Here is a 12,499-nt window from a genome sequence, read left to right as displayed (position 1 = left end):
AACCCTTGTTGTGATGGTCCAGTGTTAGACATTGCAGTTTCCAATGACCAGCAGCATGTGTTGTTGTAACATAATTTTCTATTTTCCGAAACGTATTTCGGGTGCAAATAAGAAAAAATAAATGTTCAGAAAATGTATGTCTCTGAAAAGCTATACGTTTTGAAAGAGTTTACATCAGCGATCAGACTACAATAAAACCTAGTTTGATTACTACCTGACACTGCCTTGAAACCATACTATATCCTACAGAAATCTCATAATTTACTTTACGAGCTTATCTCCAAGACTCATGAAGTGATCAAATGATGTTCAGAACACTAAAATGTTAAGATCATTGTTATTTGTTTAAGAAGGAACTGCAGATGCTGGAAAACCGAAGATAGACAAAAGTGCTGGAGAAACTCAGCGGGTGTAGCAGCATCTATGGAGCGAAGGAAATAGGCACCGTTTCGGGACGAAACCATTAAATTGCAGCAGAGGTAGAAAGTGAATAAAAAATGAAATGTTGATCAGTTCCATGTGGATAGTGTGAAACAATCTACTTTAAATCCAAGAGAAACTAATTGTAGTGTATATTGAGAGAACAGATATAAGGAAAGTGTTAACATTTATATGACTGTTGCACAAGTGCACAATTGAGCTACTTTGCAAAAGCATGAAGACATGACATGGTGGAACATTGGCCTTTTGATGCAAGTGGGAGGAACTGCCATAGTCAGACCTCAAATGCAGTGTTTTATTGAATTTGTAGCACTGTCTTGTATGGGATATATTCAACTTTGTTGAAGACATAATTCATTAGCATTAAGGGCCTGTCCCACTGACGCAACATTTCAGCAACTGTCATGGACTTTCAAGCTCGGGGGCAGTCGGCTGAAAAACCGCAAGCTGGATGGAGCACGCACACGCACGCACGCGCACACACACACACACACCCCCCCCCCCCCAAACCCAAAAGGCCGGTGCCAGTGAAAGCGGAGGAAGCAAAGCCAAGGTGATACCCGCGATGGACAGGATGGTAAAAGACGGCTGACACAGTGTACGGTTAGTCCTTTAAAAGAGGGGGGGGGGGGGGGACAGGAGAAGGGGGTAGGGGAGGAGGGTAGAAAGGGAGAGAAGGTGGGGAGAAGGAGTGGAGAGACTTGTAAGAAGTCAGACAACTTTTAATAAAGTTTAGCGGGCATTTAACATCACCGGTCGGTTTTCCTTGGTTCTGAAAACTCGTGCTTATTGAGTTTTCAGAACCAAGGAAAACCGACCAGTAATGTTAAATGCCCGCTAAATTTTAATGTTAAATGCCCGGTCAGCAAAGGAGATTGTCTACGGCTACCTCGAATACCTATAATTACATGGCGACCCCACTACCACTGCACTACGAGTTCAAAAGAACCATGCCGACCAATTTTTACTTGTGGAACATTTTTCAGTGTATTGAAACATTTTCCTCGACCAAACTGAGGCCGCGAGTATGCGGGAACTTCTCTCGAGCATGAAGGAGAGTTACAGTGACTTCCTAGGACCGCGAGTCAACCATGCTGCGAGTTTGTGGCGAGCGCAAACTCTTCTAAACTCGCAAATTAGGTCGCCATAGTGGAACACGCCCTTCACTAAATCATATTAGACTATCTCAATTTAAGTAAGTAAGTTTTATTTATATAGCACGTTTTAAGTCAACTCCCTTTGACACCAAAGTGCTTTACATAAAATAAATAATAAGTTTCCATACAAACCATAGAAAAAGGTTAGAAAAATAAAAATTTTAAAATGGACACAACACATTATAGAGTTCAACACAAACGTCCCCCCACAGCAGAATCAAAAAATTCCACTGTGGGGAAAGGCACCAGAAAGTTAAGTCCTCTTCCTCTGTGAAACACCCGAGGTCGGGGCCCATTTGTGGCCTTGCAGCCAGTCCGATAATTTTCAGGGCCTTCTTGCCGTGAAGATGGAACATCGGCGTCGGGTGAAACATTCCTCAGCGGCTTGGGAAGTCTGGAGCGGCTGCCTCCTCCCCAGAGCCCGGAGACCGGGGCACTCGTAGTCCTCAGGCCGCGCCGGTTGGGGCTCCGACCCCTGCGAACTCGATCCCAGGTTCCGCGGCGCTCCAAATCCAGCGCCGCCTGCGGCCAGACGCCCGCAGCCACAGCTCCGCTATGTTGGGAGTCGGCGGCCACAGCGTTCCAGAGCTTACCGCACGGCGACCCGGTAAGGCATCACCCGCTCCATGATGGTGTCCCAGCGCTGCGCTGCCGCCGAAGATGTAGTCCCGGCCGGTCCCAACAGGAAAACACCGCTCCATTCTCGATGGTAGGCCGCGAGGACGGGGCGAAGAAGCAGCTCGGAGGGATGCTGCCTCTCCGACCAGGTAGAGGACTAAGAAATAAAATTTCCCCCTTCCCCACCCCCACCCAATACATAAAAGACCTCCAACTAACATTTTTTGACAGGACTTAAAATTTAAAAAAGGTGAAGAGACGGACTGCGGGCTGCCGTACACAGACGGCGCCCACTCCTGCACATCCCCCATCTTGAATTTAGTCTTTCCATACACATCATGTGAGAAATACGTACTTGATCAGGCAAAATTGATGGTTTGCTGCATAAAATAAGGCAATTTGACCAATTTGTTTTAAGGAACAATCCAATTGGTGTACATACTGTAGTGTCTATACTCATATCAGATTGAGGACATTTATAGATCCGTTTTTCTGTAAATGTTAATTTGGACTTGGTTGTTTAATCCAAAATATTTTCATGGATTGTAGAGATAGGCACTTCCACTTCTCAAAACTATTTCCTGCTCAAGTACAAATGCAATTTAACTCTGGGCTCTTTTTGACATCATTGCTTAATTGGATAAGTTGCACCTTCATATCATTATTATTCAAATAAACAGACCAAGTAGAAGTCTGAAGAAGTCTCGACCCGAAACGTCACCCATTCCTTCTCTCCAGAGATGCTGTCCCGCTGAGTTACTCCATCCAGCATTTTGTGTCTACCTTTGATTTAAACCAGCATCTGCAGTTCTTTCCTACACAAGTAGAAGTTCTCTTGTTTATAGTTAATTATTGAAATTGAACTTCAACATCTCTGTGGCTGCCATGAAATGAAAACACTAATCAGCGTGTCTTGCCATTTAATATCTTAGCCAGTTTCTATAGAACATCCACGAAAAACAATCAGAAAGTGGAAATGTTTATACTTCTTCTCTAACATGATTCATTTTATCTCATATTCCACAGGTCTTTGATCCTGGCTGAATTGTGGTACCCATCTGTCAGTAATCCCTGACTATGACCTTGCCAGAAGTTTGGTGTTAGTTAGTTCTAGTTTTGGCTGGCAGAGTAAGTGAACTGCAATTCATACTGGGATCATCTATATTTAATTTGGCATTTGAGTGCTGTAACATTTTTTAATGTATTATTTGTGTTAAAAAAATAAGCCAATTGTTTAATCAGCTGGGACAGATATACAAAAGTGCAATTTTGGATATAAATTTGACGGGGGAATGATACATTTGGCAGTATTATATTAGCCTCATGTGCCATATCTCTTCTGCTTTCACCATTCATTGAATTAAATCTTTGAGTGATATGCACAATAATCATTTAATGATTCCACCTATCCATTCTAAAAGGCGATTGCAAAATATTATTTTTTAATATTTTCAGTCACTGGCGTAGAATCTATTCCCCTGCTACCATCTTTATGCCAAGTGTTTAATATTGAAGTAAACTGTTCTTAGTATTGTACTTGACTCCCAGAATATTTGTTCCCTTTTTGGAGATGGTCTCTTTCCACCGCTGCAACGTTATTTAATTCCACATTTGCTGTGTCTTAAACTCTCCTGAAATCCTGGTTCTTACTTTTTTAATGTCTGGTGTTAACTATTTTAATGAATGCTTGACTAGCTTTCTCACTGAGATATTTGATACTCATTCCTGCTCACTCATTTTCTTTGTATTTATTAACCTCCTTGGCTTCTGGTTAAACAATGTCTTGATTTATAAATTATCATTTTTTTTTCAGATCCTTTATGGATCCTTCTTCATCTATGCAGTTTCCGTCAGTCGTCAAAGATATCTAAATTCATCCAATTCAGACCTCTTGGTTAACCCTAAGTTTAAACGCTACATCATTAGTGATTGTCTCTTCAGCTGTCACAGCATTGAAATTTACCTTCTATCCTACTTTTGCCTCGATTTCTCTTCTGTCATCGAATTGGCACTTAAAATTCTGCCATCTCTTTCCTTTACTTCTGTATTAAATCATTTTAATGCTTCTAGAGTGCCTTGGAATGTTTTGCTGTCTTAATAACACTTTAAATGCAAGGTGTTGTTATTAGCTGGTTGGCTGATTTTTGGTTTGCCTCTGCATACAATTGTCATGCAGAGCATTGCTTGGGAATAGTTGCATACTTGATATCATGACATGTGATATTTTGTGTTTGCCGAGCATAGGTTTCCCATAATTATTAAGGCATCCTCTTTTATGTGGGGAGGTTGTTGATCATTCAATGAAAAACAAACCTACCAAGAAACTGCAGTAATATTTATTTGTCTTTGCTTAATTAAATGTCTTTCCTTCCTTATTTTACAGATCTGAGTTTTCTCCATCATTTTTACTCATAAGACCAATAAACCTTGGCATTCTTTTTGAGAGGTGATTATATTATTCTGAACCAAACAGCAGCTATTCCAGGGTCACAGTTCAGTATTTGAAAACATAATTTTTGCTTTTGCTCCCTCCACATTTTCCTTTCGTCCTACTGTGATTTTTCACTCTTCACTTACATGGGTCAAGAATATTCTCTCATCATGTGACAGATTGTGAATAAGCCGTATTTAATGAATCTCATAATTATATTCATGGATTTAATAGTGTACAATGATTATAACACACTTTTTAAAATCCATTTACAAAATAAATTATGTACACAGTGTCAGATCTGCAGATATACATCAGAGGCCAATTTAGTGTAAAATACCAAATGTGAAACCGTGTTGAGACTATTCTGAAGAAATTCTCGTAAATGATTGAAAGTTGTTTTGTGGATGTGTGGCGTTTGCTAATCTCATTTTAAATACAAAAATTGGAAAGCTGCACATGTAACTCCAAACCTTTTAAAAAAAGTGAAATAAGGGATAATTTGGAACATTACAGCTCTAAGTCTTGCATTCACTATTGGGAAACGCTTGACAGATAATTGAGATTTGAGCTGCAAATGTATTATGTGTTTTGGAGTGGGTTGCTTGGCTTGGTTAGTTTACCAGAACGGAGTTGTTAGACTAAGTAGATTTGAAAATAATTTTAAATTGTGAACAGTAGCAAATTACGAATAACATTGTGCATCATTTCAATGAACTCTTCTGGTCTTACTTTTTTAATGTCTGGTGTTAACTATTTTAATGAATGACAAACTAACTCAGTGGGCAAATAGTGCTAAATAGAATTTAATAGAGAAAAATATGAGGTTATGAGATATAGCAAAGGGAGGGTTGATGTTTCTTGTTAACTACGTGGGAATGTACTTGAGACATCAGAACAAGAAAGCTCTTCTTGACTTGACTTGACGACTTCTGATTTTAAAGGATACTAGACCAAGTGCAGACCCGTTGGGTCTGTTTCCCCAACAGCGTTTGCGGGGGGGAGGGGGGGCTGCGGCATCACACTCAAATTAACCACCCCCCAAACACACAGGTGGGGGGAGGGGGGTGAGAAGAGGGGAGAGGAGGAGGAGGAAACGGGACAGATTTGGGAGGGAAAGGAGAGCGGGGTAGGGGGTGAGAGAGGGGGAATGGGGAGAGAGATGTGGGGGAGGGGGGGGATGGGGAGGGAGGGGAGGAGGGAGGGAGGGGGAGAGGGGTGGGGGGAGAGAGGGGTGGGGGGAGAGGGGAAAGAGTGGGGAGGGAGAGTGGAGGGGGAAGGGGGAGAGGTGGAAGAGTGGGGAGGGAGGAGGGGTAGGGGGAGTGATGGAAGAGGGACAGGGGTAGGAGGAAGGGGGCGGGTGGAGAGAGGGAAGGGGGTGGGTTAAAGAGGGAAGAGGGGTGGGGGAGAGAGGGATGGGTGGGAGGGGGTGAGGAGAGGAAAACAGAAACATAGAAATTAAGTGCAGTAGTAGGCCATTCGGCCCTTCGAGCCTGCACCACCATTCAATATGATCATGGCTGATCATCCAACTCAGTATCCTGTACCTGCCTTCTCTCCATACCCCCTGATCCCTTTAGCCACAAGGGCCACATCTAACTCCCTCTTAAATATAGCCAATGAACTGGCCTCAACTACCTTTTGTGGCAGAGAATTCCAGAGATTCACCACTTTCTGTGTGAAAAATGTTTTTCTCATCTCTGTCCTAAAGGATTTCCCCCTTATCTTTAAACTGTGACCCCTTGTTCTGGACTTCCCCAACATCTGGAACAATCTTCCTGCATCTAGCATGTCCAACCCCTTAAGAATTTTGTACGTTTCTATAAGATCCGCCCTCAATCTTCTAAATTCTGGCGTGTACAAGCCGAGTCTATCCAGTCTTTCTTCATATGAAAGTCCTGACATCCCAGGAATCAGTCTGGTGAACCTTCTCTGTACTCCCTCTATGGCAACAATGTCTTTGAGCATTGGGCATTGTGACATCACACGATGGAACGTTCACCAAGTGCTGGGGCTCCTGCAAAGGCATATGTAAATGAATCCATTCCGATTGGACATCTGTGAGCATCGGGCATTGTGACATCACACGATGGAACGTTCACCAGGGGCTGGAGCTGGGGCTGCTTCTATGGGTGAGAAGACAGTTTATTTTTGAAATATTGGGGGGGGGGGGGGGGGGGGGGGAAGGATTTGATTTAAAACGTGTACTTAAACACGACGAAATGTAATGAGGAGCAGATACTTAGAAAGAAAAGTGAAATCTCTACCGAAATGGAAAAGATGTCGGCGATTCTGCGTCTGGTTTCGGAGTTGCAGGGAATCAAAGGAAGAAAGGCGACCGGCAGCCGTCCATGTAAATGGATCCATACCGATTGGACATCTGCGAGTATTGGGCATTGTGACATCACACGATGGAACGAATCAAAAGGCAGAAAGGCAGCCGGACGGCAGGCGGCAACCACAGACTTTTATATAATAGATAGATATCACTAAATATTCAAGATTTTAAAACTATTTGGCACCAGTGAATCTGATGCGAAATCTGAGTACTATGTACTTTTGCTATTGCTTTTAAAAAAAAAGTTAGATATTGGAGGTGTATATAATGAAGGACAACATGGTTAATCCTTGTGAATAAATGTTTAGGCAAATAATGTAAGAGTCAAGTTGTTATTGTGTTTTTTTTCTCTTAAATAAAGCAGACTGAGAAAGTCATAAAATCATTTTAAAATTATGAAAGACGTAGACAATGGGAACCAATTTAGATTTTGGTAAGCACCTGATGTGATCATATTCATAAATTAAAAATTATTTAAAATTGAACTTTGGGAGGATATTGCATAAGGAGGAATATATAAAATGAGTTAGAAAATGTACTAAGCTGATGAAGGATGTTAAGTCACTACCTGAGAACTGGAATCAAGAATGCAAACTCACTTCAATCTTAACCTCGCAGTTAGGCAGTCAGGAGCCACATGCAGATTGTAGTCTAATTATGTAATTGGAGCCAAGATCTTTCCTATTAGGGACTCCGCTAAAATCAAGTGATTGGAAATTTAAAACCTCGTGGATTTAACCATGAAAGCACCTATATTCACCGAGATTAGATCTTGAGATGGTGTAAATGACATGTGATTTTCTATGCTGCTATTTTCTGGTAGATTATTTAGTTTATTAGCAATCAGAATTTACAATAAGTGTTGCTCTTGCTTTCTGCTGAGCACAAGATGAGAAAGGGAATAGTGGCATTAACAGTTGTAGCATGGGTTGTAACATTAGGCAGCAGGGTGACCTTTTAATATGGTTGAGGAGGCTTTGTTGCAGTATACAAAACATCAATTACCTTTATTGCCATGTCTGAAGATCTGTAAAACTACTGATATCAAGATAAAATTCTTTATTTGTGCTAATTGGTCTGTGAAGCTAAATGCTTTAGGTATTGTCAGATCTTGGAGTGAATGGCAGAATAAATAAATTTAATTGTATTTTTTTTAATTAATAATTTTCTCATTTTTTTTAACTGAATGCAATCCAAGCCCATCAACTGTTAAAACACTGAAAAGTTCAGTTCCCATTACTTTATAACAAAGAACTGTACAACACAGGTAGACAAAAATGCTGGAGAAACTCAGCGGGTGAGGCAGCATCTATGGAGCGAAGGAATGGTTCTGGAATAGTTCTGTGTACAACACAGAAACTGGTCCATTGGCATGATGTCTGTGGTGATCATGATACCAAATTAAACCTCATCTGCTGCACATGATCCATATCCCTCAATTTCTTGCATGTTCATGTGTCTGTCAAAAATGTCACTATAGTATCTGCTTCCTCTATCTTACTTGGGATAGCAGTCCAGGCACCTAGAAACATCCCCCCTTTCACTGTTAAGCCATGCTCTGGGAAAAAGACTGACAATCTAAAAAGATCTGATCTTTTCAAAATCTGGTCAAAATCATGCTATTTAAAAAAAATTAATAAAATAAAAAATGTTTTTGCATCACTCGCTTAGCTAATTTAGAAAAAGTGCAAAGTCATAGCCATATGATAAGCTCCAAGTCTGAGGACTGACATTGCACTGTGGCATAAAGACTGCAAATCTACATAACTTGATTTCTTTGTCATATTTAAGCAGATAAACTGCTTCTAAAATGGCACTGCTAATATAAAAAGGAATTCCAGATCTGGAATCAGGTTTGGTGATGGTGAGATAAATATGACTTGCTCGTACCTGAACCACATAATAAAACATGAAGGAACTCATCCATCTTTCTTGTACTGTTAGTTCACAGTTTACCTGTTGAAGAATATTGAAATCTTCATGTGACTTTTGCTCTAGTTGTTTTCAAAGAAAAAATATTCAGTCAAAGCTGAAGACTTTGAGAAGGATTTCAGCGAAGATATTGAGACAAATTAGTGAATCTTTTGTTAAATACATTTTTATTTTATTGAGTGATTTATCGAGACATATAGTCTCGCATAATGGTAGTTCCTGTAATTCTATTGTTAATTCACATAACATTAATGGAACAAAGAATGTGAACAAACACTTTACAATCCTCATTTCTGTTAAACAAATTTGTACGATACTCATTGATTTCTTTTGTTATAAACTGCCCTCTTTCTCTCCATTTTCTATTGCACATAATCTCAGAGCCCAATTTATCTCATGGACCCGCAACGTGCCCCTTAAATCTAATTTCCATCAAACTCAAAACCATCCAGCACTCCTTTCTGATCCCCACGCTAATTAATATTGTTCATTGGTCTCTTCGCTTAGCTTCAGTCTCCGTTCCATTAAAATTCCCTGATCACACCCTCTTCTCCAAAAGCATTCTTTATGCATGTCCTCACAAATAATTTTCTGCTTTCAAATTCCCTGATCTCTGCCAAGTGGTAGTAAGAATTGTTGTATCCCAAACCTGTGCTCTTTCCCATTCTTCAAAATTCTGCCCTGCCTGGCACGTAAACTTCCTTTGTTGAAGTCACAGTGACACCTTTTGAGCAGCAGCAGTGACCATCCATTCAACCACATCCTCTTTTGACCTGTTGACCATGCTATTCTCCATTGCCTGTACTGTTTTGCCATGCCGATTTCACCAATTTTTCTATCAAAGTATGACCAAAGAATTAACGGAAAGATCTTGGCCATTGTATCTTTCCTAACCTGATGGGGTGCATATAATGGGAAAATCATCAGAGAAATAAGATATCTCACATGGGAGAGCCAATTTATCATTTATATTTGGTACATGTCTTTTGGCATAAATGAACACAATTTTTGTCTTGCTGTGCCCATGTCTTGCTATGCATCCAATATGCAAGTTTCCCTAAACCTCAGGAATGGCCATGAGATTATCAGAAAATATTACCCCAGATTATTCTGAAGTCATTTGATAGGTTTCTTTATATGTTACGGATAAAACATAGTTGTCCTGGGCCCTCCAAAATGTGATTTAACGTATGTGAAAGGGTTATTACTTGAAATTATTTGAAAATTCCAAGTTGCTGAACCTTTCAAATTTCTCATTGGAATGGTTTTACTTAGTTTGTTTTATGACAGATGAATATATACCCCTTGGTCAGATACTCCGCCACTTCAACCTGGACTTCCACTGTTACGCCGATGACACCCAGATCTACCTCAGCCCCAAATCCCCCCACAACCCCCCCCCCCCCCCCCCCCCCCTCTCCCATATCAACTCCTGTTTGTCAGCTATAAAAACCTGGATGCAACAACTTCCTCAAACTCAACAGCGATAAAACAGAATTCCTCCTCATAGGCTCCAAATCCACACTCAGCAAAATCAATAATCCCACTCTCACCATCAACGGCACCATTGTCTCCCCATCTCCCCAGGCCCGCAACCTTGGCATGATCTTTGATTCCACCCTCTCCCTTGAGCCTCACATCCGCCATGTCATTAAAACCTCCTTCTTTCACCTCCGCAACATCGCCAAAATCAGACCCTCTCTCACACCCCCCGCTGCTGAAAGACTCATCCATGCCTTCATCTCCTCCCGACTGGACTACTGCAACTCACTTCTCCTTGGCATCAGCTCCAGCTACATCAACCGACTCCAACTGGTCCAGAACGCAGCCGCCCGACTCATCACCCACACCAAATCCTAGCACCACATCACTCCAGTCCTCAAACAACTTCACTGGCTTCCCGTCTCCCACCGGATCACCTAAAAAATCCTGGTCCTCACCTACAAAGCCCTCCACCATCTGGCCCCCCCATATCTCACTGACCTCCTCTCCCCCTACCAACCCTCACGGTCCCTCAGATCCACATCAGCCGGTCTCCTCTCCATCCACAAATCCAACCTCTGCAGTTTTGGGTACAAAGCCTTCTCCAGGGCAGCTCCCAGGCTCTGGAACTCCCTCCCCCAACAGATCCGCAATTCTGAGTCCCTCACCATCTTCCAGTCCTGCCTCAAGACCCATCTCTTCACCTCTGCCTATCCTTAGCCCCACGTCCCCCTCCCTTTTCATCTGTGCTTGAATTGTTGCTCATTTTTTTGGTTTGTTTTGTTTTTGTTTTTTGCCTTGCCTTGTAAAGCGACTTTGAGTCCCTGAAAAGCGCTATATAAATTCAATTTATTATTATTATATACAATTTATTTCAAGATTTTAGTTTGATATTTTGGTTCAAAAACATTTATACAATGTAGTCAACATATCAATTTAAGAAAATTCAAATGTGCATTGTAAACAGTAATTTTTCTGATCTATCTGATTATGATACTTGAGCCTGGATTGCCTGCAGTAATATGTATTCAATTTTTCATTTAAGATTGGATAATACAAGGAATCTTGGCCTTCAGATGGACTACTTTTTCCAACCTCAGAAAACCTGCCTCATTTGTGGTGATGAAGCATCTGGATGTCATTATGGAGCACTCACCTGTGGCAGTTGCAAAGTATTCTTCAAGAGGGCAGCTGAAGGTACAAACAATTATTTGCATTTTTCTTCGATCATGGCAAGTTAGATCGTCCTGATTTGTTTCAGAGGTTTGAAGTTGTTATGTTTGTGCAATTATTCTTTTTATATGCACACATATTTTGAGTTATCTACTGAGTGTATAAAATGGTTTGTGTTCATGTAACTGAGATTTAACCTCTGCACTCTTCCATGTTTTAAGTAATACAAATGCAGATTATCAAGATATTATTTCAAAACTTTAAATTTATCTTGTGTATTTCATCACACAGCAGCAGCAAGATTTTCCTAAGTAAACTGTTTGCAGAGATTATTCCTTTGTATTAAGCAAATTTACTAGTTCAGTTCATCACCAAAATCTTTATAATTAAGTTTAAAGAGAACAATGTGCATATATACATTTTCTGTTGATGTAAATTGTCAAATAGCAATTATGATTGCACTGAAAAATAAATGAAAAGAAACAAAGGTTACATTTGGAATATATAGAACAAAACTTCCTGTGAACAAAACCAATCTCGAGTAATTAACATGGAATGTGCTTCCCTACAGTTATCTAAACATAAATTGTAGCTTGCAGCTATAGAAGCTCAAAATCACAATTTTAGGAGTCATTTGCTGGTAACATTCTGCAGCAGTGTTGCAGAAGCGTGCCCTTCTACCTGTCAAAATTGCTGCGTTGAGAATGTGCCTAGTAGTCGGTGATTATGAGAAAAATTGGGAATACATAACAATTTTAGATTGATAGAAAAGGCAATGCAGGTGCATCATTGATATTTGTTCAAAATATGTAGAAGGAAAAGGGTATATATTTTTTAATTAATTCATCTAAGCACGTGCTAAACGGACTGAAAAGCTTTAATGAAAGCTTTAATTAAGTTAAATGAAACTATTTTGATTCTGATGCC

General features: G+C 40.5%; 1 protein-coding gene across 1 annotated transcript in view; it reads left to right on the top strand.

Annotated features, from left to right (window-relative positions):
* Positions 1–12,499, top strand: part of ar (androgen receptor) — a 246,996-nt gene that overhangs the window by 75,757 nt on the left and 158,740 nt on the right. The window contains 1 exon segment of the mRNA XM_033030096.1: positions 11,445–11,596. Within this exon segment, the coding sequence (XP_032885987.1) occupies positions 11,445–11,596 (152 nt within the window).

This window comes from Amblyraja radiata, chromosome 12, assembly GCF_010909765.2.
Source record: "Amblyraja radiata isolate CabotCenter1 chromosome 12, sAmbRad1.1.pri, whole genome shotgun sequence".
Classification (NCBI taxonomy): Eukaryota; Metazoa; Chordata; class Chondrichthyes; order Rajiformes; family Rajidae; genus Amblyraja; species Amblyraja radiata.
The sequence above is the reverse complement of the archived record's forward strand: the minus strand, read 5'-3'. Positions and strand labels throughout refer to the sequence as shown.